Source organism: Danio aesculapii, chromosome 4, assembly GCF_903798145.1.
Source record: "Danio aesculapii chromosome 4, fDanAes4.1, whole genome shotgun sequence".
NCBI classification, from domain to species: Eukaryota; Metazoa; Chordata; class Actinopteri; order Cypriniformes; family Danionidae; genus Danio; species Danio aesculapii.
The window spans coordinates 58,161,575-58,186,969 of NC_079438.1; the positions used below are offsets into that span (position 1 = coordinate 58,161,575).

Genomic DNA, 25,395 nt, shown 5'->3' on the forward strand with positions numbered 1-25,395 from the left:
TAATGGGAATTTAACATTTAATTTAAACGGTATTTAATGAACGTTAACTATATTTAATGTAATTTAACAAAAAACGTAAATAACAATATGCAGAGAAAGCTGCACGTTTGAATAGCACAGTGTTTACATTTAGAGTTTTTTTTAGCTATATTGCATGATGTTAAAGTAGTTTATATTTTATTACTATTTCTTTTATATTTCAAGATTCATACATATCTATCTATCTATCTATCTATCTATCTATCTATCTATCTATCTATCTATCTATCTATCTATCTATCTATCTATCTATCTATCTATCTATCTATGTATATATATAATTGAATTAAAGAAAATTATATATTATATATATTCACATATTATTTTGAGTATATACTTAAGTGTTATTTAAATCTATTTTAAAATAGTCCTTTCAACGTGGTCTTTTTTATATAACTTTTAATATTTTTATTTTTTAAGAATATAAATATATGTTAATAGTTATATAGTATATAGAGACCTTGTTAAAAACATTTTTTTAAATAACACAAATCAGATGTACACAATCATAAAGTGAGTTTTTTTTACTCAATTTTATAACTATTATTAGAAATATTATAACTAAAAATAGATATATAACTACTAACAGAAAACGTACTTTACTATATTATGAAATACATTATCAGGATATTAAAAAAATTATATCATAATGAGTATTTCTGTCATATCGCCCAGCCCTAGTTAGGACCAGCAGAAATCTAGATCTATTAGACATCATGTGTATAAATCTCCCTCAACTCACTTGACAATCCACATTTACAATGGCTTTTTCAATAAGCATGTCACAGTGAAGGTGATCTAAGGGACGCAAAAAATAATGTATAGTTTAAGACTCAGAATAATGGCATCCTCTAATAAAAGAACTAGGTGAAACTTGAGGATAAAGTTTATAAGTGCATTACTACCTCTTTTTTTTGTCATCATGTTACTTTTGTTTTTTGATCCCACCCAACACTGTAGAAAATGCTGGGTCCCACACAATTCCTTCATGTTGTCCCAACACAAATCGATTAGATTAGCTCAATTGTTTTTACAGACGTAAGCATATTGATCCTAAAACAGTTACTGTACGTTCAAGAATTTTGATGTTCAGCTCATTTTAAATAAGCAGTTTGAACAAGCAACACATTATTTTAAGTCAGTGCTGCTGTTCTGATTTCAAGGTGGTTGATGTTTATTATTTATTTGATCTGTTTTTCTGCCATCTAAATTGTTATCAAAGTACTGCACAACTTAAAGGTGCTTCTAAGTTATGTACAAGTAAAACAAACTGTGTTTCTGTGCACTATGTTAGATGATGGATCAATAAAAAAGTAAAAACAAGCATGTCATACAACACGTCAATGAAGTTCCAAATAAAAACAAGCATGTCATACAATATATTTTTATTTGTTAAACACAAATGTCTTTCAAAACAAGAGTATCAGCATAATGCTGGTGAGGAAATATCGACAAAAAAACCAAACATTTAATTTACAAAACGTACCCAGAAGCTGACTATGAATGGTAGAAATGCGCTGATGGATGCTGAACATTACACAAGGTAGAAAACAGAGGTCAGAGGTCACACAATAAACACATGCGATGGGAAATCAGCTTTCTTTAGTCCAGAAGTAGTGATGTAGGATGAGTATAAAATCCCTGCTGTGTCCCGACGCTATAGTTCATGTTGTTGTATTTGTCTGTCAGGATTCTGGAGGCGTTTGCTGACTCGGGGCTCCGCTGCGGGTGCGGAGCTGTGATTGAGCGATGTCTGCTAGCGCCGTCTGGATCTTCTCCAGCAGGACGTCTCCTCTGTAAACCACCTCCTCCAGACGTGCTGCAGCTTCCTGGTTCTCCTCTTCCAGCTGCCGCAGACTGGCGGCCTGAGAATCACATCACAAATGACAAGGAGAGAAAAGGTATAATGCTAATGTACTGTTAGTCACTCTTTTAATTGGACAACACAGTCAGTACAGAGCCAGATGTCCAATGTCTATGGGATGGAATGAGCAGTTAATTTAAAGTTTGTAATATGATTAATCTCTAGCTAATTGGTCATTCATATTATATTATATTATGTTCATTTATATTATATTATATTATATTCATTTATATTATATTCAGTTATATTATATTATATTCATTTATATTATAATCATTTATATTATATTATAGTATATTATATTATATTCATTTATATTATATTATATTATATTCATTTATATTACATTATAATCATTTATATTATAGTATATTATATTATATTCATTTATATTATATTATATTATATTCATTTATATTACATTATATTATATTCATTTATATTACATTATATTATATTCATTTATATTACATTATATTCATTTATATTACATTATATTCATTTATATTACATTATATTATATTCATTTATATTACATTATATTATATTCATTTATATTACATTATATTATATTCATTTATATTACATTATATTATATTCATTTATATTACATTATATTATATTCATTTATATTATATTATATTCATTTATATTATATTATATTCATTTATATTATATTATATTCATTTATATTATATTCATTTATATTATATTATATTATATTCATTTATATTATATTATATTATATTCATTTATATTACATTATATTATATTCATTTATATTACATTATATTATATTCATTTATATTACATTATATTATATTCATTTATATTATATTCATTTATATTACATTATATTATATTCATTTATATTACATTATATTATATTCATTTATATTATATTATATTCATTTATATTATATTCATTTATATTATATTATATTATATTCATTTATATTACATTATATTATATTCATTTATATTACATTATATTATATTCATTTATATTACATTATATTATATTCATTTATATTACATTATATTATATTCATTTATATTATATTCATTTATATTACATTATATTATATTCATTTATATTACATTATATTATATTCATTTATATTATATTATATTCATTTATATTATATTATATTCATTTATATTATATTCATTTATATTATATTATATTATATTCATTTATATTACATTATATTCATTTAACCTATCTTGTTGTTTCTACATTCATCCCATTTTATTTGTCATTTCTAATTATTATACAGATTCAAAGCAGGTTTACATTTTGTGTGTATAATGAATGTACCTGCAGTGCAGCGGTGGATTCTTCACTGGGCAGAGAGTCGATCAGCACATCAACATCTTTCGCTGTTCTTGCTATCAGGGCTGCAAACAGCTGAGCATATTCTAGAAAACACACACGAAAGCATGTCAACTACAAAAAACACATGGAAAGAGGTTCACATTCTAATCAGTGCAGATGTGAGCACCTTCTGTGGGGTTTGAGGGCTGGTCTTTATTGATAGCCGTCTGTATGTTGCTGAAGGAAGCCGGCGGTGCGCACTGCTGCAGAACTCCAATAGCATTACAGAACTGATCCGCCAGCTAAAACACACAGCACAGCAGTAAATCAATCACGCATAACAATCCACTGCTTATTTCACTTTAAAGTCCCCAAGAAATCAAAACTAACCTTATGATTGAGTTAACTTGTTCTTTATTGACATGATGAGAAGTATTAGAATTCAGCGCTAACATTGTGAATAATGTGTAAAACTTTGAATAATGTATTATATAAATAAATAAATACAATTACATCTAATAAATGACTAAAATAGTTAAGATTAAACAACATTAATTAAAACATTTTTAAAAATAATTAATATTGCACTTTGAAGAACACACTAAAGAAAGCAATAAGTATATTTCAACTTTACATAAGTATATTTCACCTTCAAGTAACAATAAATCTTACAGAAATGTATGCATGTATATATTATATTTTATATTAATTATATAACAGTGCCTTTTATCTCCTCTTACTTTGGTTATAATAGATCTATTATTTTCAGTTACGTTTTATTTATAACAAGTAAAACATACAGAATTACAACAAATATTACAACTAACTTCACCAGTTCATTTGTTCACAAATTACATGCTATGCTAACACTTCAGACGCTACAGTACATCAACATGACTTTTTAAGCAAATAATCCAATTTAATGAACCAGAATATTAAGTAAATCTGTTCGGAAAACATTTGCTGTGTTCTGCAGTTTCTGAAGTAAAAAATAAACGTTTAAATGAGTCTTACGGAGTTCACAGCATCCTGAAGCTGCGTTAACCTGTCAGCCATGTTGGCTCCTCTTCACAGTTTCCGTTTCCGCCGAGAGCGTTCAACGCTACATCACGTGATACAGCGCAGTCTACAGGCAAAGCGCTCGTCTGCTGAAAAGTTGTTGCATTTTCGCACAAAGCAGGAGTGTTTGACACTTCCGGAGGCTTGATGTGAAGCTTCAACATGACTGCCAAATGTAAATGCTTCAGCTAAAGCGTGTTTATGGACTGGACTGATCCGTGAAAATGCCACTGAAGACAGAATGTTTGGTTCTGCTCGTCTTGTCGTGGGTCGGTTCTCTGCGCGCTCAGGATGAGAGTGAGTAAAGCCAAAATATCTGCTTTATTTCACTTAATAAAACATGTAATCCCTTTTAAACGCACACATGTGACTAATAACAGTTGTTTGCTGTGTGACTCAGCCGATTTAGCGGCATATCAATCAGAATTAATCATATTAAGTGTGTAATGCTAATCAATAAGTGATTGATATGACGTCATAACTGATTTAAAGTTCAACGTTACGTTAATTTAACGCAAACATCCCATAATATCTCCTTTATCACGCAGAATATATCATATAATCCCCTTATAACGCACACGTGACAAATAATACTTGTTTGTAGTGTGAATCAGCTGATTTAGCGACATATGAGTCTGAATAATAATCCTTACACTATAATGCTGATCAATTGGTGATCGAGATGAGATTATAGCTGATTTAAAGTCAATTTAACGCAAAAATCCATCTGAAATGACTATATTGTCACCACATGATAGCTAACTATTATTTTTCTGGTGTATTTGGGTTTTATGACTGCTTGTAATGTTTATAAACTGGAGTACATTGATATTAATGAGGTGTTTATGGCTGCTCATGTAAATATACACATCTTTTATAATTTAACACTTTAGTGAATCTTAGACAATACATAAAATAATAAAATGTATATGTGATTTATTTTTTTTGTTTTATATTTGATACAGAAGACATTAATTATGACCATCATAGTAAGAATATGAACCTCACGCTTGTGAAGATAATACGTTTAAGGTAATCAGATGTATATCTGAGCAAAAATAAGCAATTTGGTGCTGATACAAACATTATTATTCCCAAAACATCTGAGATCTGTCATACTACTTGCATAAAATGCATATAAATATTACTGTCACCCTATCGCAGAGTAATATATCTAAATGCAATTATTATTCTAAAAGCAATGCACTGTAATGATGAAGGAACATTTCCCAAATGTTTTTGTATGTTTTATAGACTTGATCTCTACTTCATTTGGGAAAATAAAGACATTTCTGGGAATTGTTGTTCATCAATTTATATTTTAGTCACATTTCAGCATTTATGGACATATGAATGATCAAGAAAACAATAATTTAGTGTGTTTTTATGTTCATATTATTATAATATTGATACTCTTACATATGAAAAACATTTCAATTATATAGAGATTTATATTATATAAGGTTTTACTTCTGATAAGCGATCTGAACCACAAGTTTAAACATTTGTGCAATTTAAATAAAGTATATTTTTAAAAAGGCATAAAGTATTAATCATATGACGATTGTAAGTAGATTGTGTGCAACAGGAAAGGTTTATTATTATTATTATGATTATTATTGTTGTTATTATTTAGACACTTGGAAACTAAGTATAAGTGTAATGTTCACACCTCTGTCTGAATTTCCTGCTCGTCTTTCTAAAGCTGTTGTTGATTTAACATGTTTTCAGAGTCTGTCAGTCATGATTTTGTGCCTCCTCATAAGGCTCTTTTATTTTGTAACAGTGGTGCAGTTTCATTCGGTTTTTCTCATTTAATTTTCCTCATTCTTGCTCGCGCTGCACAGACAACAATGAAGCACAGCAACAATCCATGAGAGGCAGTTTAGAAACGATTTCCTCATTCCTCAGCAGAGACCCAGAGATTTTTCCTCAACTCAAAGCGTAAACATAATTGTGTACATTTTTAGCAACACTTTTATTTTAATTCAACAGTAAAAATAATCCATAAATTTGTAGTTTTCTGTATTTTGTGATTCGTGTGTTTATTTGTCATTTATTTATGCTTTTGCATTGCATTATGGGACCCTGATCGTTCTTCATCAGTGTGTATAAATGTGCGCATGTATTCGAGTATGTTTGTTGTTTATTTTGTTCTGTTTACTTGTACTTTTTTGTTGTTGTTGTTGTATTTATTTATCCATTTTTTTACGTGATATTGATGTTGTTTCTCAATATTTATTGATGTTTGTGAAGCACTTTGAGTTGCATGTACATGGGAAAAGTGCTATACAAATAAAGTATATTATTATTATTATTATTATTATAGAAAGTTTTAAAAAGTGTCCATTGGTGGATGATTTTAATTAATATTGTAATAATTTTGGCATAAAAGAAAAATCAATAATTTTGACCCATACGCCAAAAATATAACCATGCAACCTAAGTTTTGTGCTCCAGGGTCACAAGTATTTGATGGTTTCACTTGTGGTAAACACTAATGCACTAACATCACAGTAATGTGTTACATAAGCACTCCCTCCTACCTGTGCATGTTCAGGCAGTGTTTTCTGCACGCTGTGGTTTTGACGTACAGCAGGTTTGAGTCATTGTGAAATCAGAAGTGTAGATTATCGGTCAGATTTCACAGCAGGAAGAACAGCCGTGACCCAACCAACATTTTACATCAAATCACACCAACTGTCAAAGCCACTTCCCCATGCGCAGCATTCACTCGCTGCAGGCTATATGAGAAAAGAAATGCAAAACAAATCAGAAGTTGTGTTTTTTTATATTTTATTGCTTAACTTGATGGCAGATGTGTAAACTTGGGGGTTTGAAGGATTGTGGCAAAGAGTAAAGGTTTAAAGTGAATGTTATGTAGTGTTTTTGGGGCAAACTGTAGGTCTTTTAATGTGTTTGTTGTTGTAAATATGCCTTACAAGAGTTTTTTTTATAAACAGCATGTTTTTTCAGGTTTTTGTCATTGTAAATATGCCTGACGCGAGGATTTATATTCACGACTGGTCAAAAGTTTTAGAAGAGTTTGATTTTTGATGCTTTTTTTCTTCTTCTGCTCTTTAAGTCTACATTTATTTAATCAAAAGTGCAGCAAAAACAGTGAAATGTTGAAATATTTATGTTTAAATATATTATTATTAGTGCTGGGGAAAGATTAATCACAGTAAATCACATACAAAATAAAAGTTTGCTTAGACATAATATATGTGTGTGCGCTCTGTATATTACAGTATATAAATATATGCATGCATATATTTGAGAAAATGTTCATTTATATTTAGATATGTTAATGATACAAATGGTATATACAATTAAATATATGTTACAAAATTGTTTTGTTTTGATATGTGTGTGTGTTATGTATGCATAATAAATCTATATAATGCACACACTTGAGTTATGCCAAAATAAACTTTTATTTTGGATGCGGTTAATCGTGAATTAATATTTACACTAATTATTTCTAATAATACATATTTTAAATATTACTATATAAAGTAAACTAATAACAATGAGGGGTGGCACGGTGGATTAGTGGTTAGAACTGTCGCCTCACGGCAAGAAGGTCACTGGTTTGAGTCGCGGGTGGGCCAATTGGCATTTAAGTGTGAAGTTTGCATGTTCTCCCTGTGTTTGCGTGGGTTTCCTCCCCCAAAAAAAGAGTTATTGCTTGAGTCTTGACCTTGTGTGTGTCTTGCAGACCGTGTGGTGTTTTCTCTGGGAACCTTCCAGAATGTGAGCGTCCCAGTGAACGGAACGGTTCAGGCTGTCGTTTCCCGGATTCCTGCGGACGTTTCCTTCATAACACTGCAGTTTCACACACAGCACCGCAATGTGACACTCTCATACTCACAGGTAGAAGATCACACACAAACTCGCGCATACAGCAGTCTTGTTCTATGCACTGCATCTGCATAAACTATAATAGATTACAAGCATATATAAATATGACAGAGCAGAAATAAACAGTGCTTCATGGTTTTCTAGGCAGTCTAACAGTATTCAGTTACAGAAATTGAACAATCAAAGATAAAATAACATGGTCAACATTGTATAAATTATTTTTTACTATAAAAAATATATATATTATAATAAATAATAATAATAGAAAGAAATAATAAAATTAATAATTCAAAATAATTAAAACGTATTATAAAAATATAAGTAATAAGCAATTAATAAAAAACGTATAATATGAAAAATCTTTGATAGCGTATTGATACACATATTGATAGACATATTGCTATATTGATGCTCAAACGAAATATTGTTCAGTCCTAACACACACACATGCACACACTCCCAGTTTGACCCATTTCCACGGGTCGACTGAGCAAGACATCATGTGAGAATTTAATCACAAGCTCTGATCTCAGTTCACACACACACACACACACACACACACACCTCCATGCATTCTATTCATAATGTCAGCAGTCATGCAGCTGTAGTGCCCTACGCACAAACCCCAGTTCAGACACGTAGTTGAAGTCAGCATGAAATCCTGTTCAGATCCCAGTCACTTTGATTGTGTGCGTTAATATTCCCCGTTTAGTTTTTCCCTGAAGATTAAAAAAAGAAATCTCTCTATTAGAGCATTATAAACCATTAACCGAATCAGTCATGTTACATGGAAATAACAGCAATTAAATAAAAAAACCCTTCGTGCATTAATACACTATTAACCGAATCAATCATATAATAATGATGCATTTTATTTGTATTGTGCTTTTCTTAAACCCAAAGTGCTACAACAGAAGATATTAAACACATAATACAAAATGACAAGTATAAAATACAAAAACTAAACCATTAATTAAAAAAAACAAGCTTAAATAAGATGGAAACAACAACAAATAAAAGAAAATGTCTTTATTACAACAACTTTGTACACCATTAACTAAATCAGTCTAATAATAATAATAATAATAATAATAATGCATTTCATTTGTAATGTGCTTTTCTTAAGCCCAAAGTGCTACAATAGACGATATTAAACACCTAAATAATAATACAAAAGAAAAAGTATAAAATACAAAAGCAGTACAAAAACTAAACCATCAATTAGATGGATTGGATATGGAAATAATTACAATTAAAAGAAAATCAATTAATTTGTCCATCCACAAGGTCTGCGAAGGGTCTTAAACTAGACCAGAAAATATTGTAATCTTGGTTTAGCATTAAATGTTGCATGCACTTTGATCAATGAATATTTTATTTATTTGTTTTCTAATAAAAATAGCTAAATGGCTTTGAAATTAAGACACATTGCAAATTTAATTGACTGAAATGAGATTGTGATTTATATGGTCATTCAGCCTAATTAAGTTTAATCTTGCAAGTATTTTAATAAGAATGTATGGCTGCTAAATGTTATTTGGGCCAATCAGGTTGTTTCTCTTCTCTTATTGGTGAAGTTTGCCTTGCTGAATCATGGGCAATGTAGTTTTCATATGACATTCTGCTGTCAAACAATACATTATATTAATAATAAGTTGTAATTTTGCAAACAGATGATGACTTCAGTATTCTCCTCCTAAATTTGATCCATCAAGAGTGTTAAACACAACATAAATCCAAAATAAAAATACTATTTCAGGTTTTCTGCCATTGTTTTTCCCCAAATTTTTAATTCACAGTGAATTACTTGTTGTTGTTGTTTTGTGATATTTACTAGCAATTTGCAAGTGAAATAGTTTCAACACCAGTTTAGTTTAACATATGTCTGTCCATTGTCAGGTTATATAATTGTGGTTTTCTGTTTTGTTCAGGTCCCGCTTTTTGGTTTCTCGGTCACGGCAGAAGATGCTGGGTTATTGTCCGCACTGATACCCAGTCAGTCCACCATCTCCTGGTTCCTGAACACCCCTGACGGCAGTAGCGCAGCAGCGATTGGTGTTATTCTGCCCTACACCAGCACTGGTGAGAAAGATGATGCTTTAATCAACACAGTTAGTGCTGCGTTATATTAAACAAATCTGACATTGCAATGTTTTGTTTTTCCTGTGATTATATATGTTGCGATATTAATACAATTTCCCAGGTGGCTTAAAGGGATAGTTCACCCAACAATTAAAATTTACTCACTATTTACCTTTTTTTTGACATGTTTATTTAAAGTTATCAAGATGAATGTGCTTTCAGAGATATATTCAAAGGACTCAAAAACACACGCAAATAATAATCTATAATCCAGATTAAACATTGCACATCCTGTGATGGGACTACACATTATTGATATCGATGCTAACATGATATATATACCTATATCACACCACAAATGCTCTGATTAAAAAATCCATTGCCTGTAAAGAGTATTGAGTGTAAATATGGTGCATCTTGTGTACAGATCCCGTTCCCGGAGCATGCAATCAGGAATTCCCAATGGAGATTGATCCTAATATATACTTGAAATACAACCTGTTTGAGACCACGATTACCTTTGCGCCTGCTAATCTCGGATATGGAAGGTGAGAACATTTTTAAGAGTCATGAAACCCCATATCTGAGTTATTTTATTAAAAATAATTCATTAATACACAAACACTTAATACATAAATACACGTCATATATCAGATTTACTAGTTTTTACCTACAATTAAATCAAATGGATGTTGACATTGTCTGCTATCATTTGCAACACAATTGTTTTTTCAGGTTTATATAAATATCATTTATAAGTTTTTTCCAGACCTAGAAATTCAGTAAAGATCATTGAAACCAAAATATTACTCAAAATCTCGTATTTCAGAGGGGAGATTCCTCCAGCGTGTGACGTGCAGACAGACTCCAGCACTCGTTGGCGGCTGGTTTATGAGGTCTATCAGTTCTTCCTGCCTGAAGGCGACCAATCAGAACAGAGTCTGATCAGCAGCATGGAGAGAGTTGCCAACGTGCAGAACGTGCAGGACAACAGCAGAAAAGTGTGTGAAATCTCTCTTTGTCTTTCCTTATCATTTTCTGGGGTCTCATTTATAAATCTGGCATATTAAATAAAAAAAAAATGGAGGAGGAAACGTGCGTACGTCACTTCCCATAATCTAAATAAATGGGTTTTCAATAAGGTTTCATTAGTTAATGTATTTATTAACATGAAATAGTAATGAACAATACATGTACAGAATTTATTGATCATAGTTTTCCATTTACTAATGCATTATGAGCATCCAAACATGCTTGTTAACATTAGTTAATGCACTGTGAGTTAACAAGAACTAACAGTTATATTATCATTAACTAAAAACATGAATAAATACTGAAATAAATGTATTGTTCATTGTTTATTCATGTTAATAAATGTGTTAAATAACAGTAACTAATGCTATAAAAGTAACTATTGCAACCTAATTGTAAAGTGTTACCAAATTATTTTAATGGATCTCAGAAAAATTGTCAAGTGATTTTTTTTTAATCAACATATGCACATTTTATTCCTTCCCAAAATAATAAAAATGAAAGGTGTGAGAGTGTCATCTCTTACTGGTTTCCATTGTTCAGAAATCACAGCCGGTACCTCAATACAGTGCTCAGCATAAATGAGCACATCCTCTTTTAAAAATGAATATTTTTATCTATTTCTCACTGAATATAGACAATAATTGTTGGTGCATTTAAACAAAGCAGTTTTGTTAAAGTACATCCATTAAAATAAGAGTTTGGTCACCGAACATCTTTAAGAACAGAAAGAGGAGTTATTGCTAAATAAAAATACATGTTATTTATTTATGTTTCCCTTAATTTTTTTTCTCTTTATTAATTTTTGTCTTTAATATTATCATCAACATATTAATTTGGATGTGCTCATTTTTGTACTTTTTTTTTTTGTTAGATTAGCTTCAGTTTTGGCTTTGTTACAGCTCATCTAATGTATGTGCACAAATATATTATTGTAAAGCATCCTGTGGTAAATACTAATGTAAAAGAGAGATCTGTGAGCATGTGCTTATTTACGCTGAGCTCTGAATTTGGCTCTTTAGCAAGCAGATCTGCAAACTGCATTAAATGATACTGAAAGTTCTCCACTGACTTTAATGATGTTATCAGTGGTGTGTAGACACCCACTTGTGTACTTTGTTCTTGATATGAGCTGATGATAATAGAAATCTAGCACAGAGAGTTGAAGTCAAGATTATTCGCCCTCCTGTGAATTTACCTTTTTCTCTTCCAAATATTTCCCAAATGATGTTTTAACAGATTCAGGAATTTTTCACAGTATTTCCTATAATGTTTTTTCTTCTGGAGAAAGTCTTATTTGTTTTATTTTGGCTAGAATAAAAGCAGTTTTTAATTTAAGAAACATTTTAAGGTCAATATTATTAGCCCCCTTAAGCAATATGTGTTTCCGATTGGCTACAGAGCAAACCACTGTTATACAATGACTTACCTAATTATCCTAATAAACCTACGGTAGTTAAGCCTTTAAATGTCACTTTAAGCTGAATACTAGTATATTGACATATATATAACTGTATACTGTAAAAAAATATTTATTGCTTATGTGTTCTCCTCCAGGTGATGTCTTTATCCTCTCATGAGAAGACGCAGTTCTCCTTCATGTCTCTGCCGGGTCAGGGTGTGATTTTCTCAGTGATTGTTCGAGATCCAGTGCTGAACACTTCAGCGTCCTACATCCCAGTCCACACATACGCCTGCAGCTTCAACTCTACGCTGGATGGGTGTCAAGATCTGGGTGAGAAAATCAATAATATAGCATATACAGAGGCACACTTCACATTCATATTAGATTCAATAACTGCTATATTAATATAGTCTGTCTAGAGCAGTGTTTCTCAACCCTGTTCCTGGAGGCACACCAACAGTACATATTTTGGATGTCTCCCTTTTCTGACCCATAACTTCAGGTGTTGGAGTCTCTTCTGATGTTATGATAAGTTGATGCAGGTGTGTTTGATTAGGGAGAGGTTGAAAATGTGTACTGTTGGTGTGCCTTCAGGAACAGGGTTGGGAAACACTGGTCTAGAGGAGTAATAGGGTATATGCAGAGCTAGTGTTTCTTCCCATAGCAATAAACTTCCGGTGAACAGTTAATGTGACTTTTTAAATTTTATACGGTTACAGCATTCATGTTGTAATGTAATTAAAATATAATCAGTTAAATAGACTTTAATTGTTGAATTGTAAACGGAGATGAATAGCCAAAGTCATTTCTGCATTTCGTTGCCTTGTACTTGTACATGTGTGATGACAATAAATTGAATCTAATCTAATCTAATCTAAATTTACATGCACGCGCCCGTCAGGATCAGCAGGCGAGCACAGAAACGCCATTGGAAATACTGGAGTAAAATGAATGTAAATATTTTAAAGACATGGCGCGGGAAATTGTAATTGAATGCAGTGCTTCCTGTACAATCTGAGGCCCACTTTATATTGGATATCACTCAGCCAGTGAAGATCGCTGATTTTTGAAGAAAACAGACCTTAAAAGGCATACAGTTCACCGTAAGCGCTTAACCCAGGTTACTGGTAAATTAAAAGTATTTTGGCATGCTTCTGCATTCACCCTATTATTGTTTTTTAGTATTTATGTAATAAAGTCCTACTTCATATTTAAAGATAAAAATATTTATTGAATGAATATGTTGAAGTCAGAATTATTAGCCCTCTTGTGTATTTTTACCCCAATTTCTGTTTAACGAAAAGAAGATTTTTTTCAACACATTTCTAAACATAATAGTTTTAATAACTCATTTACAATACCTGATTTTGGGTGGCACGGTGGCCCACTGGTTAGCACTGTGACCTCACAGCAAGAGGGTCGCTGGTTTGAGTCCCGGCTGGGCCAGTTGGCATTTTTGTGTGGACATAGCATGTTCTTCCCCGTGTTGGCGTGGGTTTCCTCCGCAGTCCAAAGAAATTAAATTGCTAAACTATTATACATAAAAAAGATAAATACATTTTTTAAAAATCTGTTTATTAAACTATCAGCAGGGGGCGCCCAACCTGTGGTCTGTGTGGGTCCTAATGCCCCAATATATTGATGGGGACTCTATGCTGCTCAGTGAGTACCATCTTTCGGATGAAACGTTAAACCGAGGTCCTGACTCTCTGTGGTCAGTAAAAATTCCAGGATGTCCTTCGAAAAAGTGTAGGGGTTTAACCCCGGCGTCCTAACCAAATCTGCCCACTGGCCTCTGTCTATCATGGCCTCCCAACCATTCCCATACCATATCTGGCTTCATCACTCGGTCTGCTGCAATATGGCTGCCGTTGCGTCATCCAGGTGGATGCTGCACACTGGTGGTGGATGAGGAGATTCCCTATAATGTGTAAAGTGCTTTAAATGACCAGAAAAAGCTCTAAATAAATGTAAGGAATTAATTCATATTATTATTATTATTATTATGTATAAAATACATGTTGTAGACTTGTAGCTCTTTATGGGCTGCAGTTGTGGAGCTACACACTGCTCTATAATATATTTTATTTCATTTATTCACATTTCTTTTATGCTTTCTTGAAGAAATTTTGTTATGTTGCTCATTGTGAAATGGCCTTATTGTTTTAGTATTCTCTTAATGTTATTGTTTATTTCTCATGCTAAAAGCTAATAAAGAAATTTAACAAATACATATTTAGTAATAACACATTTACAGCCTACACGTTCATCATCAACAAACCAAAATGAAGAACATACTAGGCCTGTGACATTAGTCAATATATGGACTGATAGCACAACACATACACATGAGCTCAATCAGTTTTAGTGATGCAATAGATATCGCTCATACATAAACAACACTCTATCTCTATTGAAGGTGTCAGTGTCAGTAGGGTTAATAAAACACTGTAGTATTTGCTTTAAATTATTGTAGTATATTCCCATGTGGGTGTCTGACAGCTGAAAATAGATCTGGTAGCAGATATTGCAGCCTCTGTTACTCTTTACCTTTAACATGTATTATTATGGATTAAGGATATGAGTTCACATTCTGATTCCAATGCCTGATTATTAAACTATTAAAATGACTATAATTAAATGAAATATTCTTGAGAATACAATATGATGTGTTCTTTGTAAGAGTGTACTTGCATTGTGATTATTATATTGCCATTCTAGCTTTATATACTGTAATGAGTGGCATAATATGGTCTGATAATGACAGTAATATCGTTTATTGCAATATATTTTGGTGCAATGTATCCTACAACAAATAATAGATACCGTGACAGGCCTAGAACATGATCCAATGTTCTACAATGATCCATAGATACTTTATACCTCTATATTCTGCAATATATCTGAAAGGCTCAAATCTGTTTTCTGTCTTGTTTTCTCAGACAAAGTCTCCACTAAAGTGTTTTTCACTGTACTGGGTTTGGCTGGGCTGTTTGTGTGTTTTGTGGGTCATCGCTTCTTCAAATGTGGTGAGTTTTGTTTTTCTTTCTTTTCTTAGAAACAGACCACATTAATATCTGCTAAAGCTACCACCAGTGCTTTAGGTTTCGGAAAAAAGTATCTGGCGTTCAGAGAATATTATAGTTATTAAGGGCATGGGCATGTTTTTAAAGCGATCATATGATGGTTATGTCTTCCCTGATGTCCAGCTGTATTATTAGTCAAGGCTGCTTGAACAACAAACACCCCATTTAGCTTTTTATGAGCATTTCAACCCGTTATCCTGTGCTGTTTAATGCTTTGTGCCTCTAACTCTGTCTTGAAAAGGTCTGTTTTAAAATGAGAACTGGTGCTTTGCTATTGGTTATTTAATTAGATGCAAGGAAATGCTGTGCGCACATTTTTAACGAGACTTTTATGCAGTTTAGTTTGGATTTTTTATTTTTCAAATAGATTTTTATTGAACGTTTTTACTGTGAAAACATATCAGAAATTTACATTGAGTAATAAGAAATCCATCATTCATATAATTTGAATCCTGACCCCCACATGAAAATTATAATAAAAAACAAATAGTAATAGTAAAATTAAATAAACAAAGAAATATAATAAATAATAATAGTTGGATATTGATGACAGTTTAATACTTTTTATTAAAAAATGTAACTAGATGAAATTACATAACAGGGACAGATTTTTAAAGACGACATTAATGCAGGTTAGTTTAGATAGTTTCATGTTTTTATTGAAAATTAATTAATTAGATGAAACTAATAATATGGACACATATATTATAGATAACGTTAACGTTTTGATAATGTTTATGCAGTTTAGATTGGAAATTTAAAAATATTTATTTTTATTGAACATTTTGAGCACAAAAACATATCAGAAATGTAGATTGAGTAATAAGATATTATCCATCATTCATATTATTTGAATCCTGATAAATCCACATGAAAACTGTAATTAAAAAACTAATAATAATTAAACTAGATTGTAATTAAATAAACAACTATAATAAACAAAAAAAATAGTTTGGATATTTATGACAGTGTAATACTCTTATTAAAAAATAATTCATTAGAGGAAATGAAATGGGGACAATTTTTTAAAGGAGACATTTAAGCAGTTTAACTTGGCTGTTTTTGATAGTTTAATGATCTTTATTGAAAGACAATATGTTCAATATTACAAAAACAATATTAAAATAAAATAATATTTCAAAATAGGAAATGTAAAGATCTAAATGTTAATACATTTTAAAAAACTGTTATTAACACCAGTTAATCAAAATCAATTCATCCAGAGCTTTGCTCAGTTCAGTGGTTCTTAAGATCCAAATAAATGTCAAATGAAAAAGATTTTGGTGTATTTTCACATCAAAACACAAAAACTAAAGCAAATAAGAGGTTTTGAGAGAAGCTGTCACAAGTTGTCATTTTAGGCCGCAAACATAATAAGATAAAACATGTCATGCAAACTCCTGGAGGGATTAAAAATGATGCATGTAAACATGTCATGTTGAGTGATAAAATGTCCATTTCTTTATTTGTATCCACTTAACATTAGATGTTTACATGCATCATTTCTTTACATGCATCATGCAACAAACTGAACATGGTTATGGTTGATGTGAAAGGCACAATTAGCACAAGGTAAAAGATAATAAACAATTAAAATGTCTAAAATAAATAAGTTGATGTGACTAATAAAGAATAAATATGTGGTAAACTGTCCGTTTCTGTGTTTTCTTAGAGCTGTTCGGTATGGGATTTGGGTTTATGGCGTTTATCTTTTTTGTCCTGATCACCACAACCACAACGCTGGATTATAACAGTGAGTTCATTAACAAACACCAGTAATGACTTTTACATGCAGGAGGGAACTTACACTGGGGACTTTTCTGGTCACCCCCAATTTACAAAATATCAGGTGTGTTCTCTCTTTCTTTCTTTCTTTCTTCTTTCTTTCTTTCTTTCTTTCTTTCTTTCTTTTCTATCTATCTAATTTTCTTTCTTTCTTTCTTTCTTTCTTTCTTTCTTTCTTTCTTTTCTATCTATCTAATTATCTTTCTTTCTTTCTTTCTTTCTTTCTTTCTTTCTTTCTTTTTTGTTTTTCTATCTATCTATCTATCTATCTATCTGTCTATCTGTCTATCTGTCTATCTGTCTATCTATCTATCTATCTATCTATCTATCTATCTATCTATCTATCTATCTATCTATCTATCTATCTATCTATCTATCTATCTTTCTTCTTTCTTTCTTTCTATCTTTTTCTTTATTTTTTTCTTTGCTTCCTTTGTTTTCTTTTTTCCTTTTTTTCTTTCTTTTTTGTTTTTCTGTCTTTCTTTCCTTTTTTACATTTTTAGTTTAGTTTGATATTAAATTTGTTTAGTCAGACTTTTAATAAAATATCACTATCTGTGATATATTATGATTCAATATCTGTGATAAATCTATGATATAATGTCTAAATATCCGTAAATGCAGCAAATGGGATTTAAGTAAATCAAAAACATTTCAGCTGGTGTCATTCTAGATGATTTGCAGTGTTTACTCGGAGCTGAATGTCTGTATATCCATAAATAGCTTCAGAAAAGATCTGCCCTCAAAAGTCAAGTTTTCCTACTTTAATTTGACTGAAATGATCTACACAAACTAAACCTAATAACACGTTTGGCTCTTGAGAAGCTCACAAGTGTAATAAGAAAATAAGCCTCTGAGTTTTGTGATATCTGGGAGCTGTTTGTGAAAATATAGATATTGCAGAAGCTTTTTGGTTAGATTTTTGCCCTAAACCTGTAGGTAATGAGGTTTGATTTATTCTTAAACCTTGTATAACTTAATAAAGACACGTTATACAAAATAAACAATAAAAAAAGGAGGAAAAAAGAAATGATCTGCACAAACTGGTTTGTCATGAGTGCAGAATTCAGCTCCGTCACTGAGGACTGAGATTGTTTTTTTTTGCTGTAACTTTCTGCAGCTCAGAGTCATGTGCTGGGGATTTCTGCTGGAGCTGTGAAACCAGTCAAACTATGAACTATGCCTCAAATCAGGATGAAAACCTGAAAACGAATTAAATAAACAACTAAGAATTAAAGGAAGAAACTTCTAAAACTCTTTGGTCCTCTGAAAGTTTTAGTTTGAGTAATTCTCAGTTATCTGATTAATCAAATAATGTTAATCAGGGGCGTAGCAGCCGGGGGGACGGGGGGGGATCCGTCCCCCTCACTTTTAGAGACAGACTATTTAGAAACAGGTGATTAATAATTATATGAACGTATGATCTCATACAGCCATCCCCCCCACTTTTAAAATGTCCGCTACGCTCCTTATGTTAATTAGATGTGTTTGTGTCTTGTCTTGTGTGCAGCGTGTATAAATCAGGTCTTTTTATTTATTGATATATTTGTTCAATTAATTAATTGTTAGATTTTTATTTTAGTTTTATTTCTTTTTTTATTGTAGAATTTTTGTTGATTTTGTGGATTTTTGTTTTGATCTATCTATCTATCTATCTATCTATCTATCTATCTATCTATCTATCTATCTATCTATCTATCTATCTATCTATCTATCTATCTATCTATCTATCTATCTATCTATCTATCTATCTATCTACCTATCTATCTATCTATCTATCTATCTATCTATCTATCTATCTATCTATGATTACAAAAACATGCAACTTGTGAAGATCGTAACAGTGGAATATGTTAATATAGTTCATACATGTCAACTTTTTCATATGTTTAGTGCTAAAACATGACCAAGAAAACACGATCAGCATGATTTTAAATATTTAAAACAACTTTCTTAATGTCTATCAATTGTTAATCAACTGGAGAATTACTGTAAAATCTGTTTGTAGTGTCTTTGGTGTTTTTAATGATATGCGTCTCTCTTCAGTTCGATTGGCTCTGACTGCGCTCATGGGCGTGGTCGGAGGTGTGGTCTTGGTGATGAGCTGGTGGCGGTTTGGTTCAGTCCTGGCCTGTGTGTTAGTGGTTGGACTCATTCTTGGATTTCTCATCTCATCCATCCTCTTTTTCACTCCACTTGGTAAGAAAACAGAACTTTTTGCACCATATTATAGTAAAGTATATTATTTTATTCATATTATATATTATATATTTATATATATTTTAATATATATATATATATTATTGTATTTACAACACTTTACTAATGCATACTGTGGTATTACCTACAGTGAACTGATAAATTGTAATAAATACTGTAGCATACTTAAATTTTGCTGTGGTGTATTGTAATATAATGCACCCTATAGTTGTGGAAAACTACAGCATTGGGTCATTTGTTTATATTACTGTATTTGTTGTTACCATAGCAACTATAGGATCACCACAACAGATCAATTAAGTAACATGTCAGAGAGTTGTTTCTAGAGGGGATACAGCTGAAGTTAATGAGAATTATTTTATTATATTTATTAAATTACTCATTAATTGTATTTTATTAATGTCTACCGCAACCTTAAACCAAACCATCACAGATATGTAAAAGCAGTAATTATGCAGAGTATTATTTATGTTAATTTAATTACCCATTGAATTATATTTTATTAATGTCAACCACTACTCCAACCCTCACAGTAATGTAAAAACAGTATTTAGAATGAAAATTGATTACATTATTTATTAAATTACCCAATAAATTGTATTTGATTAACATACAGTTGAAGTCAGAATTTTTTTTATTTTTATTTTTTTAATATTTCCCATATGATTAAAAACCCTTTTAAGGTCAAAATTATTAGCCCCTTTAAGGTAATTAGAAGGTTTTTCGATAGTCAACAGAACAAACCATCGTTATACAATAACTTGCCTAATTACCCTAACCTGCCTAATTAACCTAGTTAAGTCTTTAAATGTCACTATAAGCTGTATAGAAGTGTCTTGAAGAATATCGAGTCAAATATTATTTACTGTCATCATGACAAAGAGAAAATATATCAGTTATTAGACATGAGTTATTAAAATTATTATGATTAGAAATGTGTTGAAGAAATCTGCTCTCCGTTAAACAGAAATTGGTGGAAAAAATAAACAGGGGGGCTAATAATTCAGGGGGGCTAATAATTCAGACTTCAACTGTACCTAACCCAACCCAACCCTAACAGTAGTCGTACAGTGTCACAAAAATGATGCTATATTGATGTGCATATCCACAGCTGTATCGCTCCTAGATCACATAAGTATACACAAATACACTTCGCTGAACATGTACACAATGACATCACCTATTTATATAATAACTTTGACTGTTAAAGCTATTAGTTACTAGTTTATTAGTAACTAATAACTTTAACTAATTAAGCTATAGTAACTAATAACATTAAATGTTCTGATTTTGATCGTTTTGCAGTAATGTGCGCCTCTTGTAAAGCTGCTCTATACAAATAAACTTGAATTGAATTGAATTGAAAGACACTGGTTTTTACTATAATTAGATTAGATTCAACGTTATTACACATGTGCAAGTACAAGGCAACGAAATGCAGTTTAGGTCTAACCAGCAGTGCAATAGCAGCAAGTGCAGGATACAGGTATAAGTTATAAAGTGCAGTTATAGAAAAACTATGGTGATATTTACAGATGGATGTACTATCAACATTATATACAGGTTGTATTAGCTATGAACAGATTTACTATAAATGAATATATGTACAGGATGCTATTAATAATCAGGAGTGGCAGATAGATAAACAATTACAAATGTCCATGTGCAGTGGGTATGTACAGTTCAATTAAGTGAATCAGTGCAATAAATTACTGTGGTACTTTTGATGTGTGCATTATCAGTCATAGTAACTCATATTGAACACATATTTTCCTCCAGGTGATCTTCCGGTCTTCCACAATGACGTGGTCTTCTGGGTGGTGTTTGTTTGCATTATGGTGGTTGTTCCTTTGTTCTTCATCAGGTGGCCCAGAGAGGTGAGATGATAAACAGACTCTAATTAAAATAATAATAATAATATCTGACACTCGTATAACATGCGCACTCACTTAACTGTGTGTTTTAGGGTAATATCATGACATGTGGTGTGGTGGGTGCGTATACTGTTGTCCTGGCGGTCAATGCCTACACCTACACCAGTCTGTCCTACATCACGCTGGACGTCCTGAAGCGCTTTCTCAACCACAACTTCAGCCGTGCGTTTATTTCTGTCCCGCTGCAGGATATCGGTAAGTCTTGGTGTTTTTACTGTCACAATAATGGATGAGTATGGCAAGCCAAATCAGCCTAAATCGCATCCATTACTCATCATAATTTAATGCCTACTAGTAATATTTAGTTAGAATTTAAGACTGTGACGCCTATTATATTAAAACCAACCCAGGCTCATTCTGAAAACGTAGTCCCGAGGACGTTTCTGGAGACCGCGAATTATGTAGCCGGACGGTACGTATGCTGCATTTCATTTTTTTAAGCGAACGCTGCGGGGCGGTATGATGCCGTTCCTTTTAGCGCTTACCGGCTGACCGCTTACCTTCGTCTGGAGGGCTTTCCCGCCGCAACCAGTTTGTCCGGTTAGCTCGTCCTGTGCGTCCGCGGACTTGAGACGCAGAGAGGAGCTGACCACGACGACGACGACCGGGGAAGAGCGGTTCCAGAAATCAGGTAAGACTAAAACAGAATCCAAGAAATAAAGCGAAGAGGTTCATAACAGGGTGAGAATGTGGTAAAACGTGGTGAAAAAAATCAGACGAGGGCTTTTCTTTTTCTGGACGGCTTTTGTAAATTGTTGGGCGGGTCGATCGGTAAAATTGGTTGGGTTCAGGGAAGGAGGAGGGTGAGTCGGCTGGTCGCCCAGTCAATAATTCAGTCAGTCAGTCGGACAGACAGACGTTCGTTCGACAGCGACCTCTGGTGGGTTTACGCGAGAACAGCGCGGGCGCGAACGGCACTCGCGGGAGACATCTGAGAAGCGAAAAAGTGCACACAGCGACCTCTCGCGGATTCGCGAAAACCAAAAACTGCAAAAATACGTACCTCCCGGAGACATATTTCGCGGTCTCCAGAAACGTCCTCGGGACTACGTTTTCAGAATGAATAATACTTCATTACAGAATAATATTTCACTAATATTAAAATATTAGTGAGCGAGGAGCCACATTTAGCCTGAGATGTTGAATAAATATGACTATAAATATCATCTCATGCAGTGCCTCTCTGTAACTCATCTATGGCAAGCCAAATTAGCTGAAAAAGCAGCCAGCGTTACTCTTCTAAATTACATTTTAACTAGTGAGAATATAATTACAGACGGAATATGCATGTAAAATGTTTTCAGACAACATTATTTAATTCTCTCAAACTCATTGGTCATGTCTGCTGTTTCCCATCATCATCTCTCCAGATTTCATCATGATCACGGTGTGGGTGGTTCTGGGGGTTTCGGGGATCATTGTGCAGCTCTATCGAGAAAAGTCTCGCCCGTTTTTCCCACCAAGCCCATATGTGTTGTGGAAGCAGGAGCGAGAGCGCCGGAAAACCAATGTTCTGGATCCCAGCTACCACAAACCATCATTACCGGCCCAAATAATGGGACGCATTCGTCAGCTTACACGCCGTGCAGAACCAGCCGGAGAAACCACACCGCTCCTGCTTTAACGTTTGACTCTATATGAAGAGTGTAGATGCAGAAACCTCTACATTTTCTTCTATCATGAGCATTTTCTCCATCTCCTGTGTGTTTAGCCTCAGTGATTTCCTTTTATAGTGACGAATAAGTTCTTTTCATTGCCTTTCAAGTGAAAAAACATAGAAATGCTCATTTTAGGAGAACGTTTCAGCATCCACTCTTCATATATAAGTCTGTAGTGTGAAATATGAGGATTGAGCTCGATTTTATAGAGCCTGGAGACTCAGACACGACAATGAGAACGGTTGCAAAACTCAAACACACACACAACACTAATGATAATGTGCACTGGTGTGTGTTTTGTTTTTGTGTAATTTCCCAGTTTTCAGTGCTTGATTACATTTAGTCTTGTTAAAGGGGTAGTTCACACAGAAATTAAAATTCTGCCATCATTTATTCTCGCTTTACTTGTTCTAAAGCAATTCTGTTGAACTCAAATGAAGATATTTTGAAGAATGCTGTAAACCTGTACTCACCGACTTGCATAGTTGTTCCTGCAATGGAGAAGTCAAGGGCTACAGGTTTTTAACATTCTTCAAAATATCTACTTTTTGTATGTACCACTTATGTTGCTGAACTCTGGTCACATTTAGTCTCATTAAAAGGTTAGTTCCCGCAGAAATGAACATTCTGCCATAGTTTACTCTCTCATTATTTGTTCTAAAGCAGTTTGAGTTTCTGCTGTTGAACTCAAAGGAAGATATTTTGAAGAATGTTTAAAGAAGCCTGTAGTTTTCCCTACTATGGAAGTCAATGGTTACAGGTTTTCTAACATTCTTCAAAATATCTCCTTTTTGTGTTCACCACTTGAAGGAGAGTAAATATTTTTCTTTTTGGGTGAACTATCCCCTTTTAAGCTACTGACCTCCAGCATATTTAGCATCAACCTGATTTTAGATGCATTTTAGCATGTTTTGAGAGACGATAGACATGGTAGACGTGCCACTTTTTTAAAACCGTTTGTCCTATTTTTAATTGCGTCTAGTTAATATAAGAGCACCACCATGTGCCTGTCAGAGCGAGTGTTTTTTTTTTTGTTTTGTTTTTTTAAAGACACCCAGTTTACCATTGAAATGAATGTATAACACACTGCCACTGCATACCGAATGAACCAGTGTTCATTAACAGCCACTGTAAGCCTCTACGGCTGATTTATGTGTGTTTTTCCTGCGACACAAGCGATTAATTATTTCCAGATGAGGGAATAATGCGCTTATTTTGACTGCATTCCTGTGGGGACGTGATTGCTGCTTCACTTATTGGTGTAAAAGCACCTTGTTATGCGGATTTTAGATGTAATATTGAGTTAATAAATGCTTTATAAATGGACATGTTGCTCTTATTGAGACACAAAGCTTACAGACCGCAGCTCTGTGTACTCACGGTCAACTTCTGATCTCCTCTCAGGGTTTCTTCTTGTGATTTTGTCTTTTTTTGTGTGTGTCTCTCACAGAAGCAAACTACTTATTTGTTTTGTAAAGCATTTAAAACATGCTTTACTGTCAATAATGTTTTTAAATAGTAGCCATGTGTATTATTACGTCTGTTTTGTATAAAATTAAATGTTTAATAAAGCTGTCATTTGTGCCACACAACACCTAAATGATGTTCTTGTCCTATTCAAAATAGTTTTTCATTTTGAGATCAGATGCTTTTATTGATTGAAATATCTTCTAGCACAGGCTGTCATATATTATTAGGTTATTAATTATGCTTTGATGCCTTTAAAAACAGTTATTTGTCATTTTAATGAAACAATGCTGTAGATTTTATTAACGGTATACATTTAATGCATTTTCTGTCTTCATCTGAATTTTTAGTTCTAGTTTTGCATTCCATTAATATTATACATAATATAATATATGTATAAAATATACAGGTACAGTAGTTTATTGTATTTGTAGTTTATATTGAATTGTACTCATTTCTAGTAATTTTGTATTATAAATCTGTTTATATATGTGCAAACACTATAGTTATTTTATTTGTAGTTGTTTTATACTATTTTTTTTGTCAGCGTAAATAGCATATGCAATGCGTTTAGTGCATAAT

The 25,395-nt window shown here is 32.5% G+C and overlaps 2 protein-coding genes across 2 annotated transcripts; one reads left to right on the forward strand and one right to left on the reverse strand.

The window, feature by feature from the left end:
* Positions 1–1,407: 1,407 nt before the first annotated feature.
* On the reverse strand, positions 1,408–4,302 carry med21 (mediator complex subunit 21). The gene is made up of 4 exons (XM_056456247.1): positions 4,236–4,302; positions 3,409–3,523; positions 3,225–3,325; positions 1,408–1,904 (listed from the first exon to the last, which is right to left on the reverse strand). Exons 1-4 carry the CDS (start codon positions 4,275–4,277, stop codon positions 1,725–1,727), a joined length of 438 nt encoding a protein of 145 aa, XP_056312222.1. The 5' UTR covers positions 4,278–4,302; the 3' UTR covers positions 1,408–1,724.
* A 25-nt stretch (positions 4,303–4,327) lies between these two features.
* tm7sf3 (transmembrane 7 superfamily member 3) lies at positions 4,328–24,606 on the forward strand. Its single transcript, XM_056456246.1, has 12 exons — positions 4,328–4,577; positions 8,002–8,156; positions 10,076–10,226; positions 10,654–10,774; positions 11,056–11,227; positions 12,816–12,993; positions 15,606–15,692; positions 17,422–17,502; positions 19,581–19,733; positions 21,534–21,631; positions 21,721–21,883; positions 23,059–24,606. Exons 1-12 carry the CDS (start codon positions 4,505–4,507, stop codon positions 23,310–23,312), a joined length of 1,686 nt encoding a protein of 561 aa, XP_056312221.1. The 5' UTR covers positions 4,328–4,504; the 3' UTR covers positions 23,313–24,606.
* Positions 24,607–25,395: the final 789 nt, after the last annotated feature.